The sequence below is a fragment of the Schistocerca americana genome, chromosome 11 (genome assembly GCF_021461395.2).
Source record: "Schistocerca americana isolate TAMUIC-IGC-003095 chromosome 11, iqSchAmer2.1, whole genome shotgun sequence".
NCBI classification, from domain to species: Eukaryota; Metazoa; Arthropoda; class Insecta; order Orthoptera; family Acrididae; genus Schistocerca; species Schistocerca americana.
In genome coordinates, this window is record NC_060129.1 from 191,983,858 (window position 1) to 192,010,825 (window position 26,968).

At 42.2% G+C, this 26,968-nt stretch overlaps 1 protein-coding gene across 9 annotated transcripts in view; it reads right to left on the reverse strand.

The window, feature by feature from the left end:
• Positions 1-26,968, reverse strand: part of LOC124553730 (zinc finger protein 555-like) — a 137,782-nt gene that overhangs the window by 54,917 nt on the left and 55,897 nt on the right. For all 9 annotated transcript variants that reach the window (XM_047127653.1, XM_047127654.1, XM_047127651.1 and 6 more), the window contains 2 exons: positions 25,476-25,562; positions 3,744-3,824 (listed from right to left, as the gene is read on the reverse strand). In XM_047127653.1, coding sequence (XP_046983609.1) covers positions 3,744-3,824; positions 25,476-25,562 — 168 coding nt within the window. The remainder of the gene's footprint in view (positions 1-3,743; positions 3,825-25,475; positions 25,563-26,968) is intronic.

A 26,968-nucleotide genomic window follows, 5' to 3' on the forward strand; every position in this document is an offset into this window, starting at 1 on the left:
AAAAATCACACACCACAACAGCGAGAACACGGAAAAATGTGGCAGCCGATCTGTTAGAGCACATGGAAATCAATCCAGAATTGTTGAGCCGTGTTATCACTGCTGATGAAAGTTCATTTTTTCAGTATGATCCAGAGACAAAACGCCAAAGTTCACAATGGTGCTCAAAGGGACCACCCAGACCAAAAAAAAGCCTGCATCTCAATGTCAAAAGTGAAATGCATGCTTGTGTGCTTCTTTGATTCCAAGGGAATTGTTCGTAAAGAGTGGGCACCTCCTGGACAAACAGTTAACCAATATTACCACAAAGAAATTTTAGAAAGACTCCGTAAGAGAGTTCTTCATATCCATGCCAACATTGCTGATAATTGGATTCTGCATCACGATAATGCACGATCCCATACTGCTCTGTCAGTGCAGCAATTTTTAACCTCAAAACAAATTTCAGTACTACCACAGCCACCTTATTTGCCAGATATTGCTCTGTGCGACTTTTTCTATTTCCAAGAGTCAAAACGGTGGTCACGGGATACAATTTTCAAACAACACAAGATATCCAAAAAGCTGTGATGAGGGTCTTGGAGGATATTACAGAAGATGAGTTCCAGAAATGTTACAATCAATGGCAGAAGTGCTGGAAAAAGTGTGTGCAATCAGAAGGGAACTACTTTAAAGGAGACAACACTAAACTTGGCTAAAATGGTAAGAAACTTTTTTTTTTCACATCACTCTCATTACTTTATCGTCGCAGCTCGTATCTCGTATATGTGTGTTGTTATGGGCAGAGAGAGAGAGAGAGAGAGAGAGAGAGAGAGAGAGAGAGAGAGTGTGTGTGTGTGTGTGTGTGTGTGTGTGTGTGTGTGTGTGCTGTGCATTTGCGTTTTATGAGCATATTTTGTGTGTCTATGTTTGCACGTTGGTGACGAGCTGTTTGTTTTTGTGTGCTAGATGCTCTCTTTATTTTTGTTTCAATTATGTGATTCACTTTCTCGATAATGTTTGTGTCATATCAAGTCTCTACAGCTATGTGTTTGATTATCTGTGACTCATTTTTGTAGTTGTCTTCATGGAGAAAAATTTTGTTCAGTCTGCAAAGCAGGTATTGGAAAGTAGATAGTTTGTTTGCCATCGGATGATCTGAGTCTCTGTGTGTGGCTCTATTGGTGGTAATGACTTTCCTGAATATGGAGAATTTATGTTGGTTGTCACTGTGTACTGTGAGGTCAAGCAAATGTAACTTTTATGTCATTTTCTGTTTTTATGGTGAATTTTGCTTTTGGGCGAACTGTGTTTACGTCACTGCAGAGTTGCTGCATCTGACTGAGTATTTCATACTGAAGATTCAAATGGCTCTGAGCACTATGGGACTCAACTGCTGAGGTCATTAGTCCCCTAGAACTTAGAACTAGTTAAACCTAACTAACCTAAGGACATCACAAACATCCATGCCCGAGGCAGGATTCGAACCTGCGACCGTAGCGGTCTTGCGGTTCCAGACTGCAGCGCCTTTAACCGCACGGCCACTTCGGCCAGCCCATATTGAAGACACATGATATCATCTACATAGCATCACCAATACACTACTGTGCATTGTTTGGATCTTACAACTGTTTCAAGTGTCTTCTTCTCAGTGTGATTGAGGAAGATGTTGGCTAGGAGTCCACTGAGTGGTGAGCCCAGTTACAGACAAACAGAATCACAAAATTAAAACGAAAAAAGAGGGAGCACATAGCAAACAAAAACTAACAACTCATCCCCAACATACAGACCATAAACACACAACAACACAAATGCACAGAACACACACAAGCACACGTAAAAAACTAATGCCCAAAACAACATTCAAATCATAGTCTCATATCAACAAAGCAGCCCACTGAATAGGTGACACATACAAAAATGAAAGGCTAAAAATTGCCTACAGACATAACTCAATACAAAGAAAACTAATGGCAATTAACACAAACACAACACACATGATATTTACCAACTGACACCTCAGGACTGCAAATCGATTTACAGGACAGACAAGCAGAAACTTTAATACCAGATACACAGAACACAAAAGAGCATTAAAAAGTAGCTGCTGTCATTCTAATTTTGATGAACATGGTATGTTCAAGAATCACAGCCCAGAAAACATCAATACTGGCTTGAATATTATCAAATACAGCAACAGGTCTCCACAAAAACTAATAATTGAAGAAAAGTGCCAAACACACACACACACACACACACACACACACGAAAGATACACATTTGGCTGTTCCACTTTCTATCTCAATTTTGTAGTTTGTAAACAGTGACACAAAGTTACATAGTGGTTTTTCACAGTGAAAAAAGGAAAACCAGAAAAAGTAAGTGAAACACACTGCAAATGCAAACACAAATACACAGCCTTCCACAGAGACTTAATGTTAGGCCTAACCACAATATTGCTAGTTATAAAATTTCAAAGTAAATGACTTTTCTACAGTAAGTTACACACTGTTGATGACAAACTGTGAAAGGAAAACAAGAGTACTGCAAAACATACAAAACCAAGAAACCTATGGAATGTGATTGCAAGGAATATTTGTCTGTTTTTTACATTTGTAAATACTTTCTTAAGAAGTAAAATTATGTGTGTACAAGTAGTAAACAGCATTTTTTTCTATTTAGCAGAAAGAAAATAAGACCCCACTTGTGACACTGAAACTTCAGAAAAATACATCTTGGTAACAGAAAAAAAGTAAATAATTGTGTTTTTCTGAAGGCAGACTCCCTCCAAAAATAAATTTATTTTATACCTATCTTCAGCACTGGTACAGAATGAGGACATCTTCATATTCCTTTATACATCAATACTCGCAAAGAGTGGCAACAGTATTACAGTTGTTTCGGTAAAACAACTTTACGAGGAATGCCCTGCTCAGCTTCTCCAGACCTATGTCAACTGTCAGCAACTGCAGTGCACACAGCATCTGTGTTTCAACCCTACATCACCGTACCAGTACCGGTGTCTAACAACAAGCCACCACACTAACACCAAAAAGAATGCAAATCTTGCAGTGCACAGTCTCAACATAATTCTTACAAAGTTGGGAATCCATATGGTAAACAGTCTTCTATCTACAATGACTCAAGTAGTAAAGTTTAATTAGAATCACTTGTAGGTACTGAGTGTTTCCAAAGCATCAGCAGCAGATTATTCTGACATTTCAGTGAATATATGGCAGCAATTTCTGCAGTATTTTAACAATGCACTACCTCATACAGTACAGGCTGGAAACTGCTGGCAGGGTGGATTGGGAGTTCATAACTTTCCTCCTTACATCCCTGACCTTTTCCTTTACATTTTTGTTTGTTGCGATGAGAGAAGCCACTATGACATTGAATTCAAAAGCAATGAAGAGGTAAAGAAATAAGTCCAAAACTACCGTTGAGATCACAGTAAAGAATTCTTAACTGAGGGGATAAGAAGAACCATTAGAGGAAGATGGGACAAATATGTAGAAGTTGGTGGACATTACATAGAAAAGTAGAGATAATACTGTATTGATCTAATCAGCTTGTTTTGTTGTACAGTTATTTGTCTGTTTGGTTACTGAGTGACCCCATATCTGGTCTAACATGAGAGAAGATGTGCCCGACAGCATTTAAAAAGATACACCAAATTTTTGGTGTGTGTGTATTTTGTATGATATATACATAAAATATGAAGTGCAGGGCAGGTAAGAATTCTCATATATACTGGTACTTACTGGTTCTTCACTGGGTGTAAGAGGAACCAACAATGCAAACACTGGCTTCATGTCATTCTGCACTTCACTCTCCATGGACTCCTGCAACCAGAAGCATTTATTTATTTATTTACTTATGGCTTTCTGAGGCATTAAAAAGACACACATATAGAAGGGGAAAGTGACAGTGGTACACAAATTACTATCCCTTGTGGAGTATAGGTGTAGTGTATATGTAGAAGTAATAACAGAATGTAAGATCCAATATAAACCAAGGGTTCACATGAAACCACCCATATTTCCCAATGCAAATTTCTAAAAAAATTATGAGACATAGATACTTGGAGTTTGTGACATCACATAAACTAAATCAAAATGCTTTGTAAAAAAAAATTAATACACTTCCATATGGGCCCCTTCCATAAACAGTAAAGCATGAGTGGGGTGATGGAGGCTATTGCATTAACAATTTTTTTGTAGAGATAATTAAAGGCATGTACAGATGAAGGCATACACAGTGCCTTTCTCATAATTGCATAGGAAGAAAACCAGAGGCGTTATGTCGAGAGATTGTGGTGGCCACTTGCTGGAAATGCTTGGTCTTGGAAGACATGGACATACAAACTTCAGTGCAGTGCTCCACTAGCCCAACAGATCATCACATCTGGCTGTAGGGGAAGAAGCTGAGAAGTAGCTAATTTCTCAAGCATTTCCTAATAAATGGTTCCTGTTACTGTTTGCTCAATTAAGAAAAATGATTGAACTACACTCTCTTCCACTAGAGCACACCACACATTCATCTATTCTGTGCCTCTGACATGTCCCAAAATCTTTGGGGGGTTTCCAGGCCTCTGATGCTAATGCTGCGGCAATTAATCTTCTCACATGTAAGGAAGGTCACTTCATTAGTGAAAACAGCATTCCCTAGATAGTTGAGTTCTTGCCTGATCTGGCCCAACATCTACACAGCAAATTTGTGGCAAAGGTGCAAGCTTTTTGCTTCAATGCTTGCACAATTTGAAATTTGTAGGCATGCAAGTTAAATCATTTATGCAGCCATCCTTCTCTGTCAATCCTATCTGATAAGGATCCCATATCACACAATAATTAACCAAAAGGAGATGGAAAAACTTAGTGTATGTAATCTCTTTAGTAGATCTGTTGAACCTTTTCAAAGCTTTGCCAATAAAGCACAGTCTTTGGTTTGTCTTGCCCACAATATTTTCTATGTGGCAGTTTTTATCTAAGGTTCTTGTAATTGTCCCTGTATACCTACAAGCTTTAAATTTGTGATTTATGATGTAACTGAAATTAAACTAAATTGTTACAGTACTTATGTGAAGAGCATCATTTTTTTTTATTGTTTAAGATCAACTGCCAATTTTCACAACATACAGATACCTTGTCTAAATAATTTTGCAATTCAATTTGATCTTCTGATGATTAACGGACAAACATAATCACCGCCACTGCCACCGCCACCACCCATTACCCACTACTCCCACTACCCACCACCACCACCACCACCACCACCACCACCACCACCACCACCACCTGCAAACAACTGTATGTACTATAGGAGCAACAGAGGATGTATAACACTTTCTAGAAGAACACTAGATTTCACTTTCGTTTCACTAGTTGGCTTCCTATCAATCATCATGAATTGGCCTTTCTGATAGAATAAAGAATTCATCACAGAACTGACACAATACTTCATATGCATCCAATTTGATCAGAAGCCACTTGGGAGGAAGAGTATCAAAAGCCTTCTGGAAATCTAGAAATATGGAATCAACTTAAGCTGCCCTGTCGATGGTCATCATCACTTCACTTCATGTGAATAAAGAACCAGTTGTGCCTCACAGAGATGATACAGTCAAAATCCACGTTGGTTATAAGTAAATAGACCATTTTCTTCAAGGTATTTCATAACATCAGAACACAATACTTGTTCAAGGAGATGGGTCATATGTGCTGCATAAGGTAAGAGAGAATGGGCTGCAGTACTGGTACGATTTTGTGGTTATGCACAACTACCCAAAAAGTGGAGACGACTCCAACTACACATACAAAAAGGGAATTAAGATATACATGTGGCACTCAAACATTTAATCATTACCTCAAAGAAATAAACTTATACAGCGAATTTTTTGTTTGTTTGAAGGTACATCCCTACACTACAGTACCATAGCACACTACTAGAGCAGCCAATCCAGACAGATAAGGAATTTGTCTACATCAGCCTGACATTACTCTGACATTTTTGCTGCTGCCAAAAATAAATTATTGCATTATACAGCTGCTCAGTTCTCCTTGGCTCCTGTAGTTGCTTATTGCGGTATAGGGATTTCAGAGTGTACCAGGACTGTGGACATGTACTCAGAAACAAACCAACAATTAATTACTTCATTTTTCAAGATAATAATTGAATCTTTAAGAATGCTTCTTGTACTTAGCATAGCATGTAGATGCAGATGTTAAATGAAGGTTAATCATGGGTGTTTACATGCAGCGGATGGCAATAACTCAAACACAAATATAACATTAGGAAGACAATTACTTTGCTCTCAAATTACTTTGCACTGAAATCTCAGAAAAAAGAGTACACTATTTTATGAGGACAACAACTTTTACTAACTGTCTTATTACACACTGAGTGGTCCAAAAGCAATGGGTAGTAACTGGATGACATTTCGGTCATTGTATGCAGAATACTACACAGTTCATTGATCTCCATATAGTCCTAATAGCAATGTGTTTCTGATGCACCACATTCAAGCTGGTAGCAATCTTACCCACGGTACTGTTTATAGCCCCATGCAGTCCTGCGGAGGTAATGTGACATCCATCTATTAAAGATTAGTGGTTACTCTGTATCATAATTTATTCCTGTGGAAAAACAGCCCCTCTGCTAATGAGTATCCACTCAAAAGGTTGTCAACCATCAAATCACAAATTATTGTTTAATCTCTGCGTGTCTTAGAACTACCATCACCCCATGTTCAGTTTTTATCAACTAGTGACATGCTGCCGTATTAACCCTTTGACTGCTGTGGATGTGTTAACTCGTCATGCTTCGCCATTCTCCTGGCACGTCTGATGCGTATACATGCAGCCAGCCTTGGGTCTTCCCTACAGCACTAAGGACATGTTTACACGTCCCGCGCCACCGGCCTTGCCACCGCTAGGGACGAGTTTAGACGCGCTGAGTCACAGCTACCTGAACGCTACGGACGTGTATACACGCAGAGCTGTCTTCCTGCCCTGCTCTTCTAGTAGCTGTTCAGTGGTCTGACTGTGTAGTTCGAGAGTACATATTTTTGTTGTTGTGTTCGCTCTTTGCAGAATTCGACTTAGATTCCTGTATTTTCGTCAGTTTTCTTGTTTTCTGCGTGAGAAATGTCACGTCGCCATGGTTGAACAGATAAAGAAATCCTGGATATGCTCACTAAGAGCGACAGCGAGTATGAATTATTTGACGTTGCTAATAGAGACAAGTCTTCAACAGAATCTCGAAGCTGTAGTCTTCGGCCCTTTACAGCAGAGGGGAACGGAAGGTTCTAAATGATTGGAAAAGAGCACAGGTAGTCCCAGACATCAAGAAGGGTCATCGAGCAGATGCGCAAAACTATAGACCTATATCTCTGATGTCGATCTGTTGTAGAATTTTAGAACATGTTTTTTGCTCGAGTATCATGTTGTTTTTGGAAACCCAGAATCTACTCTGTAGGAATCAACATGGATTCCGGAAACAGCGATCGTGTGAGACCCAACTCGCTTTATTTGTTCATGAGACCCAGAAAATATTAGATACAGGCTCCCAGGTAGATGCTATTTTCCTCGACTTCCGGAAGGCGTTCAATACAGTTCCACACTGTCGCCTGATAAAGTAAGAGCCTAAGGAATATCAGACCAGCTGTGTGGCTGGATTGAAGAGTTTTTAGCAAACAGAACACAGCATGTTGTTATCAATGGAGAGACGTCTACAGATGTTAAAGTAACCTCTGGCGTGCCACAGGGGAGTGTTATGGGACCATTGCTTTTCACAACATATATAAATGACCTAGTAGATAGTGTCGGAAGTTCCACGCGGCTTTTTGCGGATGATGCTGTAGTATAAAGGGAAGTTGCAGCATTAGAAAATTGTAGCGAAATGCAGGAAGATCTGCAGCGGATAGGCACTTGGTGCAGGGAGTGGCAACTGTCCCTTAACATAGACAAATGTAATGTATTGCGACTACATAGAAAGAAGGATCCTTTATTGTATGATTATATGATAGCAGAACAAACACTGGTAGCAGTTACTTCTGTAAAATAGCTGGGAGTATGCGTGCGGAATGATTTGAAGTGGAATGATCATATAAAATTAATTGTTGGTAAGGCGGGTACCAGGTTGAGTTTCATTGGGAGAGTCCTTAGAAAATTTAGTCCATCAACAAAGGAGGTGGCTCACAAAACACTCGTTCGACCTATACTTGAGTATTGCTCAACAGTGTGGGATCCGTACCAGATCGGCTTGACGGAGGAGATAGAGAAGATCCAAAGAAGAGCGGCGCGTTTCATCACAGGGTTATTTGGTAACTGTGATAACGTTATAGAGATGTTTAGCAAACTCAAGTGGCAAACTCTGCAAGAGAGGCACTCTGAATCACGGTGTAGCTTGCTCGCCAGGTTTCGAGAGGGTGCTTTTCTGGATGACGGAGGCTTTCAGACAGTCGTTCTTCCTGCGAACCATACGCAACTGGAACAGGAAAGAGAGGTAATGACAGTGGCACGTAAAGTGTCCTCCGCCACACACCGTTGGGTGGCTTGCAGAGTATAAACGTAGATGTAGATGTAGAGAGCACGAATTATAGTCAGCAGTACCTCTGAACCCCAGGAACCAGAAAGTGACAGTGAAACGGTTCAGAAAAAGAGAGCGCTTAAGTGACACATTCGACTGGAAAGAAACCGATTTCCAGCCTTTAAACTATTACTTCGATGACTTGAGTTCAGGACACAAATGTCAATTAGATATTGACCCAAGCATTCTTTCATTTTTTGTGATATTTATGTCTCAAGAACTGTTGCAATTTATTGCAGATAAAACAAATCGTTTTTATGTTAACACCAGAGAAAATATTACAGAATCTGTGAATTCTTGACTGTCGCAGCGGAAAGACACTGGATTTGAGGAAATGTATTGTTTTGTTGCTGTTTGCCTTCTAATGGCGCAAGTTAAGAAGTTAAAATTAAGTGATTATTGGTCCAGAGATCACTTCTGAACACACCAGTTTTCAGCAAAATTATGTCCCAAGACTGTTTTTGTCTACTTCTGAGAATGTTACACTTCAGTGATAACTCTGCGAGTACTGGAGGCGACACACTGTTTAAAATTAGGACGACTGTTGACAAAGTTCGTAAGACGTTTCGCAATTCATTTCACCCACATCACAAGCTTTGTATAGATGAAAATCTCTTGCTGTTCAAAGGATGATTATCTTTTCAGCTATTTATTCCAACCAAGCGAAGTAGATTCGGAATAAATACATTTGTACTGTGTGACTGTCAGAGTAGGTATATTTTAGATTTTATTGTTCATACGGACACAAAAACAGAAATCGGGTTCCACACTTTGGGAAAAAGTGGCGATGTAGTTGCAACTCTTATGGGACAATATTTGGAATAGGGACATACTCTATATGTTGGTAACTGGAACTCCGGCCCGGACCTGTTCCTCTGGCTTCACAACCATGGAACAGCCGCATGTGACACTGTTCAAAAGAACAGGTGCAACATGCCAAAATTGCAGAAGAAATTAAAATGAGGAGAAACTGAGTTTAGGTCCACTGACATGGTCCAATAAGAAAGAGGTGTACATGTTGGCCACAAGTAACACAACACAAATAGTCGAAACAGACAAGACTGGAAGAAATACTGGCGAAAAATAAAGAAACCACAATGTATTGTAGATTACAATTCGAGTATGAGTGCAGTTGACCGTTGTGACACATTACTGAGCTCAGTGGGATCACTGCGTAAGACTGTGAAATGGTATAAGAAATATTTTTTTCACATTCTGGATTTTGTGCATTCTAAATGCTTATGCTCTCCACTGGTCAGTAACAGGGTGAAAAATGGCACGCGCAGAGTTTCACCTTTCTGTCGTAAGGGAGACTGTAGAAAAATATGCTACAGAATGGAGAAAAGCTGGTACAGGAAGGCACTACAATGACGAGAATTCTCTGTGATTCACAGGGAGACATTTTCTGGCTGTTATCGTGAGTGAACATTCGCAGAAAAGTGTGCAGATGTGTTGTTTGCACGAAACAGAAAGTGTGCCGGGAAACTAGATACTGATGCAAAACTTGCAACGTTCCATTATGTGTTGCACCCTGCTGTGAGACTTATCATACAAAGCAGCATTACTAATCATTGGGAACTAAATCTAAGGAAATTTACCGACGCTTCTGAATGAATTACTAAAAAAAAAAAAAAAAAAAAAAAAAAAAAAAAAAAAAAAAAAAAAAAAAAAAAAAAAAAAAGGAGGCAGGAATGGAAAAAAGAAATATAAATCTATTTTTAACTTCGCCAATACCAGTCCAAAGGCTGGATCGAAAAGAAGGATGAGAAATAGATGCAACAGGTGTAAAATTGTTCAAACAAAGCCTGACTCTTGCATATGTAGCAGTCTGCTGGCAAATAAACGGATTTGGTGATTGAGATGGCACAATATCTGTACTGTAGCAAATGTAATTACGCCGAGTACATTGCGCCAGTATACCAAAATACATTAATCTGTGTATGACACATTATTAACACGTAACATGGAAACTTATATTCTTTTATCCTAGGTAGTACAAATGTAGATCACACTCCATCTACTTGTACAACACACGTTTTCCACAACTGATTTCAACGCCTTTGCTCAACGAGAAATAACATGCCAAACTTAACTCTCTTTTCTCAGTGTGATTTTTCTTGCTACTTTGTCACTGTTGTTAGCCAATACTGAAAATTAAACTCATTGTTCTTTCAGAAACGACTTCCTGACACTTAAATCTATACTCGATGTTAACAAATTTCTCTTCTCCAGAAACGATTTCCTTGCCATTGCCAGTCTACATTTTATATCCTCTCTACTTCGACCATCATCAGTTATTTTACTCCCTAAAGAGCAAAACTCCTTTACTACTTTAAGTGTCTCATTTCCTAATCTAATCCCCTCAGCATCACCCAATTTAATTTGACTACATTCCATTATCCTCGTTTTGCTTTTGTTGATGTTCATCTTATATCCTCCTTTCAAGACACTGTCCATTCCGTTCAACTGCTCTTCCAAGTCCTTTGCTGTCTCTGACAGAATTACAATGTCATCGGCGAACCTCAAAGTTTTTACTTCTTCTCCATGAATTTTAATACCTACACCAAATTTTTCTTTTGTCTCCTTTACTGCTTGCTCAATATACAGATTGAATAACATCGGGGAGAGGCTACAACCCTGTCTCACTCCTTTCCCAACCACTGCTTCCCTTTCATGCCCCTCGACTCTTATAACTGCCATCTGGTTTCTGTACAAATTGTAAATAGCCTATCGCTCCTTGTATTTTACCCCTGCCACCTTCAGAATTTGAAAGAGAGTATTCCAGTTAACATTGTCAAAAGCTTTCTCTAAGTCTACAAATGCCAGAAACGTAGGTTTGCCTTTTCTTAATCTAGCTTCTAAGATAAGTCGTAAGGTTAGTATTGCCTCACGTGTTCCAACATTTCTACGGAATCCAAACTGATCTTCCCCGAGGTCAGCTTCTACCAGTTTTTCCATTCGTCTGTAAAGAATTCACGTTAGTATTTTGCAGCTGTCACTTATTAAACTGATAGTTCGGTAATTATCACATCTGTCAACACCTGCTTTCTTTGGGATTGGAATTATTATATTCTTCTTGAAGTCTGTGGGTATTTCGCCCGTCTCATACATCTTGCTCACCAGATGGTAGAGTTTTGTCATGACTGGCTCTCCCAAGGCCATCAGTAGTTCTAATGGAATGTTGTCTACTCCCGGGGCCTTGTTTCGACTCAGGTCTTTCAGTGCTCTGTCAAACTCTTCGCGCAGTATCTTATCTCCCATTTCATCTTCATCAACATCCTCTTCCATTTCCATAATATTGTCCTCAAGTACATCGCCCTTGTATAAACCCTCTATATACTCCTTCCACCTTTCTGCCTTCCCTTCTTTGCTTAGAACTGGGTTGCCATCTGAGCTCTTGATATTCATACAAGTGGTTCTCTTTTCTCCAAAGGTCTCTTTAATTTTCCTGTAGGCAGTATCTATCTTACCCCTAGTGAGATAAGCCTCTACATCCTTACATTTGTCCTCTAGCCATCCCTGCTTAGCCATTTTGCACTTCCTGTCGATCTCATTTTTGAGACGTTTGTATTCCCTTTTGCCTGCTTCATTTACTGCATTTTTATATTTTCTCCTTTCATCAATTAAATTCAATATTTCTTCTGTTACCCAAGGATTTCTATTAGCCCTCGTCTTTTTACCTACTTGATCCTCTGCTGCCTTAACTACTTCATTCCTCAGAGCTACCCATTCTTCTTCTACTGTATTTCTTTCCCCCATTCCTGTCAATTGTTCCCTTATGCTCTCCCTGAAACTCTCTACAACCCCTGGTTCTTTCAGTTTATCCAGGTCTCATCTCCTTAAATTCCCGCCTTTTTGCAGTTTCTTCAGGTTCAATCTGCAGTTCATAACCAATAGATTGTGGTCAGAATCCACATCTGCCCCTGGAAATGTCTTACAATTTAAAACCTGCTTCCTGAATCTCTGTCTTACCATTATATAATCTATCTGATACCTTTTAGTATCTCCAGGATTCTTCCAGGTATACAACCTTCTTTTATGATTCTTGAACCAAGTGTTAGCTATGATTAAGTTATGCTCTGTGCAAAATTCTACAAGGCGGCTTCCTCTTTCATTTATTCCCCTCAATCCATATTCACCTATGTTTCCTTCTCTCCCTTTTCCTACTGACGAATTCCAGTCACCCATAACTATTAAATTTTCGTCTCCCTTCACTACCTGAATAATTTCTTTTATCTCATCATACATTTCATCAATTTCTTCATCATCTGCAGAGCTAGTTGGCATATAAACTTGTACTACTGTAGTAGGCATGGGCTTTGTGTCTATCTTGGCCACAATAATGCGTTCACTATGCTGTTTGTAGTAGCTAACCCGAACTCCTATTTTTTATTCGTTATTAAACCTACTCCTGCATTACCCCTATTTGATTTTGTATTTATAACCCTGTAATCACCTAACCAAAAGTCTTGTTCCTTCTGCCACCGAACTTCACTAATTCCCAATATACCTAACTTTAACCTATCCATTTCCCTTTTTAAATTTTCTAACCTACCTGCCCAATTAAGGGATCTGACATTCCATGCTCCGATCCGTAGAATGCCAGTTTTCTTTCTCCTGATAACAACGTCCTCTTGAGTAGTGCCCGCCCGGAGATCCGAATGGGGGACTATTTTACCTCCAGAATATTTTACCCATGAGGACGCCATCATCATTTAATCATACAGTAAAGCTGCATGTCCTCGGGAAAAATTACGGCTGTAGTTTCCCCTTGCTTTCAGCCGTTCGCAGTACCAGCACAGCAAGGCCGTTTTGGTTAATGTTACAAGGCCAGATCAGTCAATCATCCAGACTGTTGCCCCTGCAACTACTGAAAAGGCTGCTGCCCCTCTTCAGGAACCACATGTTTGTCTGGCCTCTCAACAGATACCCCTCCGTTGTGGTTGCACCTACGGTACGGCCATCTGTATCGCTGAGGCACGCAAGCCTCCCCATCAACGGCAAGGTCCATGGTTCATGGGGGGAAGTGAAAAGTGCTGAAAAGTGCTATGGAAATGAAACTTTATATTTAAGAACTTTGTGTTATTAGGTTACTACATGCCAAGTTTCACGTTCATCATATCATTAGTTCAGGAGATGCAAGAAGCCATACTCCGAAATTTTTTCAGGCACCTATTTTTTTGGCAAATTTATCTACAATTTTCTGGCCCAATGTGGCTTGTAAAACACATAAAGTTGTACAAGACGGCCAAATTTTATTTCTTTAAAAAACTATTGCCAGAGATATTACAGCTCAAATTCGCCAACAACTATGCTGGCTCTGCACGAGTCGTATTCAGCCGAGAAATATTCAGCACAGAGCGGGTTGTGCAGCACAGGTTGATCCGGTCCTGGCGGCGGCTCTGAGAGGCAGGCAGGCAGCGCAGGCAGACGGATTACGCCGCAGGCCACTGCGCTTCAGCATACCAAGCAGGTGACGCACTTTCAGCAGTCAAAGGGTTAAAAAAAATGGTTCAAATGGCTCTGAGCACTATGGGACTCAACTGCTGTGGTCATAAGTCCCCTAGAACTTAGAACTACTTAAACCTAACTAACCTAAGGACATCACACACATCCATGCCCGAGGCAGGATTCGAACCTGCGACCGTAGCGCAAAGGGTTAAAAAATCACTTTGTAACAGACTGCTAAAGTATTACAATGTGACATAATGGGCGAGTTGTGGCGCCCTGGAAATATTCCAAGTTCAGAGTTGGCATGGACACGCGGGGGCCCCTCGGGGGCCACGGCACGGCAGCAACAACGTGGTGCCAAATGTTAGCTGACCATGAGCGTAGGTAGGGCCATCGCATTGCTGGAAATTCCATGGCAACACTGTGTCACTAAAGGGGACATGCCAGAAGTGCCAAAGATTTTGGACTTTGTGAAACCTTAATGGCAGACATTTCACAGATTGTATAGAAATTAATAGTAGCCAGATGAAGCACGATATCTAAAAAAGAAACATGTACATTACCATTAATTGCATGATGATTCCGATGATGTAATCAGACTTTCACTATCATTATTAGTTTAAAGTTTAGTATCTGACGGTAAATTATACAAGTAACACCCAGCAACAAATTTTCAAAATCTAAATGGTTCATCCGATTTTGGCGATCGATGTCTCTTTAGAAAGCCATTAGTGTAAACCTAAATCGTTATGAATTAAGTCATGTAACTTGAATAGTACGTGAGTTATTGGATGTCAAAGTGGCCGATTACTACCGATCGCATCAGGCCATAAGTACTCCACAGTTACACGAAAAACTGGTAGCAGCATGCTTACAAGCATATTTATTCATCTATGTCTTTGTTTATATCACGATATACTATTTATGAAGAAATTGTTAAATATTTACTGTGTTTTAAAAACCACAGAGACATTAGGCTACTGGCCTACCTTCTGTTTCTATTCCATTGATATATGTTTATTTGATTTGTTGATGTATTTAATAATGTGTGTTAGAGCTTGTTTATGGTCCAGCCATAGGAATATTTATTTAATTCCAAGTTAGTTAAATGTAAGTCCAGTATTTCGAATATGTTTCATTATGACAGTGTGTGTTGGCTTGAAGACAGGGTGGGAGCGCTCTACCCAATCACAGTGCTCGTGAATGGGGAGACTGGATGGAAGTGGGAGAATAGTACGAGAGAGGAGAGGAGCGTTCTGGACAGTATGGCAGAGGACGCGGGGAGGGCTGGACAATCCGGCACAAGGGATGCATGGTTGCGAGAGAGACTTTGAGTGTGGAGCGGTTTGCGCATGGTTGAGAGAGAAATACTTCAGAGTGCGGACTTGTGAGATATCCGAGGTTTCTACAGTGAAGACGTAGTATGCATTTAGAAGTAAATATCTCATGAGCTATGTTGTCGCTCATAACTAATTACTTGCAGTAGGAATCTATTGTTTCCCTGTTATTAAATTTACATTTTATTTAATTGCTGGACCATCGACACCAATAAGTGTTCTGCAGAAATAGACTGCATTCTCAAAAGTACTTCTACTATTGTACTCACCATTTAAAGTCATTAAGATAGTACCGGCAGATTTTATTTAACTGCAATCTTTCATTTTTAAATTTCTACATTACATTCACAGTTGCTGAGTGATAGGAATTTTCGACCATTCAATTCATGTGTATATTCATATTGCATACTGTAGACTCAGCAGTATTTGGCCTGTAATGCAGCAACTATGTATCACAGCCCCTAGACAACGAAAACAGCCAAAATTTTTAATATTTCAACTCTTGAGTTTGAGGGTACATAGTTGAAGGCCACCATCACCACACCATTTATTTTGAAAGCCCACAACATCTACACTTGCATCTTACATTTCATCAATTTTTCAGGTGTTAGTCCAGAATACTTAGCCATGTAAATGAGAGGGGTGAATTGAGAGTACAAGTAGATGGAAAAATGCAACTGCCCAGTTTGCGCTGACCTGTTGACCAGCAAAGCAGACAGGTTGCTTGTCCAGGATAGCAAGAACAGGAGGTTGGGAGAGAGGGATAGTAACAGTGCACAATCTGATATCCTTAAAAGCAGAGCACTCTCACAATCTCCATATCCACACATAAATGCTCTGCATAGCACAACCAATAAATTTGGTCAGGCACTTTTGTTTGGTAATATTCTTTGACAATATAACTTTCCCAGTATTTATTCACTGACAGATAATATAATTATGCATTTCATCTAAATAAGCTACTCACCATTATAGAAACTCCTGGATGGAATAATACACAAAATAAAGGTAACCCCTTATTTACAGTTGACTGATGTGTGGCGCTCACACAAAAACAACAGAAACCTATTTATACTAGCTTTTGAGCTCTTGCTGTTTCTCTAGTATAATTACACACATCCACACACAACCACAGAGATACAAAATGCACACATCCTTGGCCATGGGCAAGTCTCATCATGGTCATGGGCATTACATGTTTGAGTGTCTGTGTGGTTGGTGTACAAATGTGCGTTCTTCAAGAGGAAGAGCAGGAACTTAGAAGTTAGTATAAAGTTTTCTGTTGCATGTTTCTATGTATAAAGCATCAGTCAGCTATATGTGAGTGGGTGGGTTGGCTGGTTGGTTTGTTTGTTTGTTGGATTGAAGGCACCAGGCTAATATGGCCATCGATCCCTTTTTCCACAAATTTTAAACACCACAAAGAATAAGAACAAACTATGGTGATGACAAGAGACGACACAGAGCAAGAAAGACGCATTAAAATTACACCGAGTGTGACAGTGGTTGGCCGACCATAGAAACAAAAAAGGAAAAGCTAACCACCAAGAAATGCACTAAAATCCCCAGCCTCAACACAAAAAAAGGACAAACACTTAGATCAAGCGATAAAAACCCCCTGCACGAATAAAACACAAAACTAAAACTGCCATCGCAACGTCGTCTGATAAAAGTGCAGGAAGCATATCAGGAAGCGCAAACATCTGCCTGAGTGGAGTTAAAAGCAGGCAGTCCAACAAGATGCGGACCACTGTCAAAGCTGACCTGTAGCGACATAAAGGTGGGTCCTCGCAGTGCAATAAATTGTTGTGTGTTACTCAGGTGTGGCCAATGTGCAGCTGGCACAGGACAACAGAGTCCTTGCGAGGGACCAGCAAGGAGGAGCACCATGCACCGATAGCCTCCTTGATGCCCCGAACTTTGTTGGATGAAGGAAGGGTGTGCCATTCCTCAACCCAGGTGCGAAGTACCTTCAGCCGCAAAACTGACCTGAGGTCACTCTCTGAAAGCCCAATCTCCAAGGCTGGTGCACCGACAGCCTGTTTGGCCAGTGCACCAATACATTCATTTCCTAGGATGCCGACATGACCTACGGTCCACACGATGACCGCCGAGCAGCCGCAATGGGCAAGAATATGGAGGGTCTCCTGGATAGCCATAACCAGACGAGAGCGAGGGAAACACTGGTCGATAGCTCGTAAACCGCTCAGGGAGTCACTACAGATAATGAAGGACTCACCTGAGCAGGAGCGGATATACTCTAGGGTGCGAGAGATGGCGACCAGCTCGGCAGTGAAAACACTGCAGCCAGCCTGAAATGAGTGTTCTTCATAATGATGCCCAAGGGTAAGAGCATAACCGACACAACCAGCAATGATTGAACCGTCAATATAGATGACGTCAGAGCCATGAAACGTGGCAAGGATTGAAAGAAAGCAGCAGCGGAGGGCCTCAGGAGGAACTGAATCCTTCGGGCCCTATGCCAAATCGAGCCAAAGGCATGGGCGGGGCTCACACCACTGGGGTATACACAGAGGGACCCTGAAAAGAGATGGAAGAGGGAAAACCGCAAGCCCAGAGAGAAGAGCTCTGACGCAAACTTCGATCTTACACCCTGGCCGGGGCCGCCATTCTGGAAGATGGACGACTGACTGAGGGAACAGGAGACGATAATTGGGATGCCCGGGCAAGCTACAAACATGTGTGTGATAAGCGGTCAGTAATTATTGGTGCCAGAACCACAATGGAGGGACACCTGCCTCCACAAGTATGCTGTTGACAGGGCTGGTCTGGAAAGCTCCAGTGGTGAGGCAGATCCCGCTGTGAAGGATGGGGTCCAGCAACTGCAATGCAGAAGGCGATGCCACACCATAAGCCAGGCTCCCATAATGAAGATGGGGCTGAATTAACACCTGGTACAGCCTTAGAAAGGTAGACCAATCGGTACCCCAGCTGGTGTGACTCAAGCAACGAAGAGCGTTAAGATGCCCCCAGCACATTTGTTTACGCTACCAAATATGAGGCAGCCAAGTCAACTGGGTATCGAAAACCTCCCAAAAACTGATGCGCCTCCACCACAGCAAGAGGTTCGCCGTCAAGTGCTGTGGCTCAGGGAGAACAGTGCATTGCCAGCATAAATGCATACCGCAGGTCTTGGCAGCCGAAAACTGGAAGCCATGCACTACAGCCAAAGACTGCACCTTGCAATAGTACCCTGCAGGTGTCGTTTGGCAGCTGCAATGCCAGTGGAGCTGAAGTATAGGCAGAAGTCCTCATACAAAGAAGCTGAGACAGGCGTTCCCACCGCCACAGGGAGCCCATGAATCTCATTAAAAAGAGGCAGACATTTAATACAGATCCCATTCTCCTGAACTCAGGAGGAACTATGGGAGGCCACAAGTTGCACAAGGAAGGAATGAAGCGACAGAAAATTTTGTATGAAAATCGGGAGCAGACCCCAACCATGGAGCGTAGAAAGGATATGATGTCGCCATGTCGTATCTTATGTCTTCCGCATGTCAAAAAAGACGGCGACCAGATGCTGATGGTGGGCAAAGGCCATACGGATGGCAGACACCAGGTACACTAGATTATTGGTGGCAGACTGGTCCTTACGGAACCCACCCTCATACGGTGCCAGAAGGCCCCGAGACTCAAGTAGCCAACTCAACCTCCGGCTCACCATGTGTTCGAGCAACTTGCAAAGAACGTTGGTGAGGCCAATGGGGCGGTAGCTGTCCACCTCCAGTGGGTTCTTACCAGGTTTCAATACAGGGATTACAATGCTTTCCCACCATTGCAACAGGAGCCCACCCTCAACCCACATACGGTTGTAAAGGTCTAGGAGGCATCACTGGCAGTCCACCAAAAGGTGTTTGAGCATCTGACAGTGGATGTGATCTAGGCTCCGACATTCCTACTGCTCTTTCAGGGAGCGGAAGGCCAGTGGGTAATTCGCAGAAGCAGAACTCTGAGCAAAATGCTCCGCTATGCGGTTTGCAATTGTGTCAGAGTCGGTACAGACTGCTCCATTCAGGGAAAGCCCAGGGACACCGACGGCAGTCCGATAGCCATAGAGTCACCTGATGTTTGCCCATCCTGTGATGGAGAGGTACGGAGGCCAATGATGGAGACATACCTTTGCCAGTACTCCTGCTTGTGTTGGTGAATGAGGTGGCGGGCTCGTGCACGGAGCCGTTTAAAGGCGATGAGGTGTTCCAATGAGGGATGCTGCTTGTGATGCTGGAATGCCTGCCTGCGATCTTTAATCGCCTCTGCGATCTCAGGCAACCACCAAGGCACAGTCCTCAGCCGAGGGGACCCAGAAGAACAGGGAATGGCAGATTCTGCAGCAGTAATGATGCTGGTGGTGACTGAGTGAACCACTGCATGAATGGCATCATTGGAAAGTGGCTCAATAGTGGCAATGGAGGTGAAAAGTCCCAGTCAGCCATATTCATAGCCCATCTGCAGGGGTGCCAAGAAGAGTGACAGTGTGGCAGTGACAGAAAGATTGGAAAGTGGTCACTACCACACAAGTCGTCATGCACACTCCATGGGACAGATGGTAATAGGCTGGGGCTGCAGATCGAAAGGATGGCTGAGTACGTGCCATGCACCAAACTGAAATGTGTGAATGCACCATTACTTAAAAGGGAAAGGTCGAGCTGTGCCAATACTTGCTCAACAATGCTGCCTCTGTCTGTTGTCACTGATCCACCCCACAGAGGGTAATGGGTGTTGAAGTCGCCCGGTAATAGAAAAAGTGGCGGCAACTGGGCTATCAGCACCTGCAGGACATCACCATCCGGTGGAAGATAGAGACTGCAGACAGTAACAGCCTGAGGCGTCCACACCTAAACAGTGACAGTGTTTGTAGAGGGACAGACTCACTGTAAAGAGAGTGAAGTACGTAGATGCAGAAGCCACCAGATACCCTCTCATAAGCTGCCTGGTTCCTATAATAACCCTGATAGCCACAGAGGGTGGGGGTTCACATCGCTAGAAACCAAGTTTCTTGAAGAGCAGTGTAAAGGAAAGGGTGAAGGCTGAGAAGCTGTCGGAGCTCAGCAAGACTGTGGAAAAAACCGCTGCAGTTCCACTGGAGGATGACACTGTCCATGGCCGAGAAAGGCGTGAAGGGACCGGGGAGGCAGATTATGCCGCTGGGTCACCTGCTGCCACTGATTGAGTACCTGTGCAAGTGACATCCACTGTGTCTGAGAGTCCGGCAAGATCTAGGTCCTCAGCAGACACTACAATCTCTACCTTGCCCTCAGACACAGACAGGTTGTGGTGGGGAGGATGCCACTGCAAGTTAATTCATCTTAGAAGTCTTCTTCTTGGACTTTTCTCTCTGCTCCTTGGGTTTCACTGGCTGAGAGCACTTCACCGATTCAGACTCCGGGACAGAGGAGGATTGCAAAGCCCTACGACCAGCTGCTTGTGGGCACTTATACCACTGTCAGCTGTCATCCTTCCCACTTATAAAAATCTGTGAAGGGAGGGACCCAAGGGACCCCTTGCTAGTGAGAGGAGCCGAAGAAGTTGGACACTCCTCCTGCTTAGAATCAGGGACGGACATCCACTACGGGTGGGGGGGGGGAGGTGTTGCTCCCAAGGTAGGTGGCGCAGGAGCAACAGGGTGGGTAGTGCCCCCCATGGGCAAGGGGACCATGTGGAGTTGTATGGCTCGGTGAACCGACTGAAATTCGCTGAACTGATGGGGTTATCATGGTTGTCGTAGCGGCGGCATATGAGGAACTCATTTGCACTAGATGGAGTCATTCATATTTCCTCTTAGCCTAAGTATAGGTCAGTCAGTCCAGAGTCTTGTATTCCATGATTTTCTGCTCTTTCTGTAAGATCCTGCAGTCTCTCCGCAGTTGACACAGATGGGAGGCTGGGCACATGGAGTATTGGGATGTGATGGGCGTCCGCAATCTCGACATGTGAGGTTCGAAATACAGCCGAACTGCCAGCACTTAAAAGCACCGCAACGGCGGAGGGATATAGGGCTTGACATCACAGCAGTAGACCACCACCTTGACCTTCTCCGGTAATGTATCACCCTCAAAGGCCAAAATGAAGGCACCAGTAGAAATCTGATTATCCTCCAGACCCCGATGAACATGCCGGACGAAATGAACACCTTGCTGCTTTAAATTTGCACGCAGCTCATCATCAGACTGCAAAAGAAGGTCCCTATGTAAAATAATACCCTGGACCATACTTAAACTCTTATGGGGTGTGATGGTAACTGAAACATCCCCCAAATTGTTACAAGCAAGTAACCTTCATGACTGGGCAGAGGATGCCGTTTTTATCAATACTGACCCAGAGCGCATTTTGGACAAGCCCTCCACCTCCCCAAACTTGTCCTCTAAATGCTCTACGAAGAACTGTGGCTTTGTTGACATGAAAGACTCCCCATCAGCTCTCGTACAAACTAGGAGCTGGGGCGAATAAGTGTCAGTGCCATCCTGAGCCTTACGCTCCTCCCATGGTGTGGCCAGGGAGGGGAACGATTTGGGATCGTATCTCTGAGCATTGAATTGAGCCCGAGAATGCTTAGAGACTGCTGGCAGCTAGCCACCAGCAAGAGATGATGTACCACACTTCACTGCGGGTCATCCGCCCTGATGCCACCCACTTCGACCTAGGGCCCTCCCCACGGGCGCCACCCAGCCTCAGCAATAGCCACCTGGCAGGATGGCCATTGCCGGGAGTCCCGATGCCCCAGGGAGATGGGCATCTACTCCTTGACATACGTGGGGAGTTAACGGCGCAGGCATCAGCAGAGCAATCCCTGTGTTGTCAGGAGGCTACAACCAATAGGGTACATGGTGGCCACACCATAACCAACTGGTTACCGTGCTTGATATTAGGTGCAAGGAAGTCCATGGCCGTCATCTCCGCAAAAAGCAACACTGCACAGTGCGTGGTGGAAAACGCACCCAGGAATGTATACCTGCCGAAGAGATGGAGAACGAGCAGGATGGAAATGTGACAACGAGAAAGCTGGCTAAAAGTCTCAATGCACAATAGACACAATGCACCATTTAAGGCACCCTTCCCCAATTAGCTCTCTCTTCGGAAGAATTTGGAATTATGGAGGTCAAACCCGAGATGGGACCATCACGTATAAGTCAAAACGTTTGAGACTCCTTTTAGTCGCCTCTTATGACAGGCAGGAATACCAGAATACCACGGGCCTATTCTAACCCCTGAGCCCATGGGGGGGAGGGGGGGGGGATGTTTCTGGGTGCCATCAATTTATTTCACCTAGTTACCACATTACTTAATCCTCATATGTCCATAAAGATCTAAAACAGTTTGTCTTTTTTTAAATATCTCATTTGCAAATGATATGTTAACTGAGGTACAGTTTAAAAACAAATTTCATATAGAGAACAATTTTTCTCACATTTGCACAACATGTGCCAAGACTAGGGTAAGAGAAGACTGATTGGGTAACAATTCATAAGCTGCCAGCTATCTCTCAGAAATGCCATTCACAGTGCCATTCATGGTGTTCATGCAGGAGTTCCATCCTCATTAAATGGAAAAGTTCAATTTACCTGCATGGCATCAGAACAGTAACCACATTAAAAATGGCACGATAGTCAGATATGTATAGCATCAGACTGGGCTTCCACAGGTCAGACATTCCATGCCACTCATAAATATTTTTTCATTTTTGTTGGCAACTAAGTGCAATGGTGTGTATTATCCAAAATAAGGTTGATGGGTAAATTCAGGCAATGGTTAATGGCTGCAAAATTAATATGTGAGAAACCAAAGCTGCAGAATGCGCATGCAATGTTTCCTCCCATATTTATTGAATATGAAATGATATTGTGGCTAGTTCTCCTTCATACAACATTCATTGTGTGAGAATAGTTTACTTCATTGATGTTTGTTTCACGACTCACTCTAAAAATTGTAAATCATAACATAAAAAATGTATGTGCATCTACTACACACCGATTACAAAATCAACTGTACTTTCTCTCTGTCATCTACCTCGTAACCAATGCATTGACAGCAGTTGGCAGCAGTCATCAAAAGAAAAAGAGAAAAAAAGAAGCCTTTCGTAGACTCAAGCCCAAAATTTCATAATACTTGTAAATTTACACACTGTGCCCTCATGCTACTTTGCAATCTGTGATAATTCTAAAATATTTCATCTTGTTGACACGTCTTGAATGAAAGCCATTAGAATAAACATTTTTAGGCACTTTAAACCACATCAGCATTTAGTTTGTTTTCCTATGACTTTTTCAGAGTTAGTTTGCTAGCTTTTAAGTGCAGTTCTATACGACAAGTTGTGGAGTTCCAGCAAAATTAGTATTTCCTTGTACCCTTCATAATGTTGTAGAATTGGTGCAAGATAATACATTTAACCACATTGTCAATGTGCTGGTGTACACCTTCGCCAGCACACTAGTCAATACTAGGAACAACATGTCTTGTGCACATTCTGTGACTGCAGTCTTTTGAAAAATGACTACAGGTTCTAAAAATAATTCAAGTAAGGTTGTGCCCTCATCTCACCCTAGTGTGGGCCATGCCATTTCAACCATTTGAAACACTACAAGTGCTTCTGTAACTTTCTCTTAATCATGCCACATACGAATGGTTAGGCTCACCACACCTGACAAAATCTAGCATGCACCCCGCTGCATACAATGGACAGGAAATCCCAGTAGTTGGACAGTGTAGTTTGCCTGTCATTTACAAATCTCACAATAGGATAGTGAAATTTACTGTACTGCAATCAGGAGGCAGTGAAAATATTTTTGACTTGCATTCGTTTGACTTGTTTGGTGCCGCATGAGGTAGCTGTGCGGTCTGAGGCACCATAGCCACGGATTGCACACCTCTACTTCCAGCTTCTTGCCTCCCTTCCCCATCCCCTGTTGTCACTCGCATCTCCAACACGTGAAGATGATGCAGCATTTCGTGGGGAGGAATGTGTTGACGTGCGCATCTGCCAGCACACCGGTCAGTACTAGGAAACATTGTTGAGCAGGTGCTAAACAAGGCACACCTATTACAAGAGAAATCAAGACTTGCACCCAGGCTATAAGCCAATAATGCCCCCTGGGCAGTGTGCATATAGGTCGCAGCCTCCGATTGAGCTGTCTCAATCTCTGTATCTCAGTATGTCGCATGGGGACTTGGTTCATATTGCACCTCAATACATCACACTGTGTCTAGTCTTCTTCCACAGTGATACTAATCACCTCGCATCTTAGATGTGAGGGAACGCTAGTCATTGTATATAGTTGTGATAAGGACACGGACAAGATTCAAGAATTAGTACATGTTATTTGGTTGCTGTTAACCACAGAACTTCAGACTGGACATCATTGAAGTTAAGTACTCGATTGATTCCTGTAATAAAGTGTATTTTAACGATGTGTGCTTTCTGTGTTGTTGTAAGAGGACACTGGCCACCCACCTATCATACCATCCTTTCCTCATCAAGCTAGGAACCACAAAACATTACAAGAGGGCACAGCCACAACAGTGAAGGCATATATATTGTGCATACTTTGCTTCTTTTTGTTCGAGGTAGGTATTTATCAATTGCACTCATCTCAGCACTTCACCCCTCCTGCCCTAATTTCCACACCACAGACATTGCTCATTTAACACAAGCTTTACACATCCTGGTGCCTTTTCCATTTGCACTGTCACTGCTCCCTCCTACTCATTGAAAATAATATTTTGATGATCAGGAAATTTACACTGGCTTGAGGAGATGGTTGAAACTTTACAACTAGCCTCATAGTCAGTGAAAAGTAACATAACTGTGTAAACTACATAGTACGGTAGTTGTCATTGCTATTCCTGACCTTGCATAACAGAGAACAGTCTGTGTGTAAGAGAGCTGTAAACGAACAGCCCAAAAAGAACTAGAGGCAACCCCTGAGGCCCAATATCAATTGTAACAATGATACCAAGTAAGCTGAATCTCCTCATTATCTTAAACTTATTTTTGTCTTAATTTGTTGGTGTTTCCATAATGCTAATAAGTGCTACATATGTTCAAACACACACTACAGCTAAACTTGGGAGGACGGTGTGTGACCATATCACCAGTTCACTCACCACATCTTCCCTCGGCACCAGCGAAGGTGGTGGGCAGCAATCACTTTCTGCTTCCAGTATGGCATCCAGCACTGCCTTTGTGGAATCCTGACAAAAGACACAAAAATTAGATGACTGTAGCATGTTTGGCTGAGACAAAGTACAAAGCAGATATACCTCGATGCGTTCAAAAGTTGTGGATGCAGAGGCGCCACCCAACAAAAAACTGGCAAACTCTGGCAATCAATTTTTGTAAAACATACAGGGAAAAATACATCTGTCTTCATCCAAAAATCGTGTTTTTAAATTGAAAAGCAAGATTGTTTAGAGCTTTGAGAGTCCATCTTCAAATCCGTAACATAATTTTGTCTCTTTGGGCCCCACTGGTCATATTACATTAATACAGTTTTATCTTATGAGAAATACGATGGCTATCCACAAAGTACATTACGTTTTGGAATTAAAAATAAATAAAGTATTGGAATTTTTTTTAATTATATACAGATGAAAGCCACACTTAAATACAACTTTTCTACATTGTTGCCATTTAAATTAAGGCACTTATCATAGCAATGGATGAGCTTGGAAATTCATTCATCGTAAAATTCGGCCGCCTGCGCCTTCAACCACGTGGTTAATCAGTAACCTGGTAGAAATACGATTTTTTTTTGATTTCCTGGAAAGAGGCACTACAATAAACTCTCAAAGGTATTGCCAAACTCTGCACAACCTCAGAAGAGCAATACGAAACAAGTACAGGGGAAAGTTGGGCTCAAAGATCTTGCTGATTCACGACAACACCCGGGCCCACACGGCAAATGCCACTCATGAAGTTCTCGAATCTTTTAAGTGGTAGTTGTTTCCTCATGCACCGTACAGTCCCGACCTGGCACCGAGCGACTTCCACTTATTCCTAACAATGAAGAAGTGGTTGGCTATGCAGTGTTTTGATGACGATGCACAGCTTCAAGAAGAGGTAACCACGTGGTTGAAGGCGCAGGCGGCCAAATTTTACGACGAAGGAATTTCCAAGCTCGTCCATCGCTACGATAAGTGCCTTAATTTAAATGGCAACTATGTAGAAAAGTAGTATTGAAGTGTGGCTTCAATCTGTATATAATTAAAAAATTTCCAATACTTTATTTATTTTTAATTCCAAAACATAATGTACTTTGTGGATAGCCCTCGTAATTGTAATTCACAAGAGGACCTCGTGGATGGTCCTCATAAATACTCTGCTCTCAAGATTTCAAGGTGAGTGCCCAGATATCAATTTGGTTTGATTCTCAAAAGCATAAATATTTTTATTTATAAATTATTCAATTATTATCAATGTTAATTAAAAATGTTGAACCAAAACTTGTTATGAAAATAACACAACATTTTTAATTACTGCATAAAATTGTGAAAAATTAAACGGAAGATACTCATACTGATAGATATTTAAAATCTATCAAATGCCTTGCCTTGTCATACTATATGCCACTGATTGCACTACAAGAAATTACCTGAAA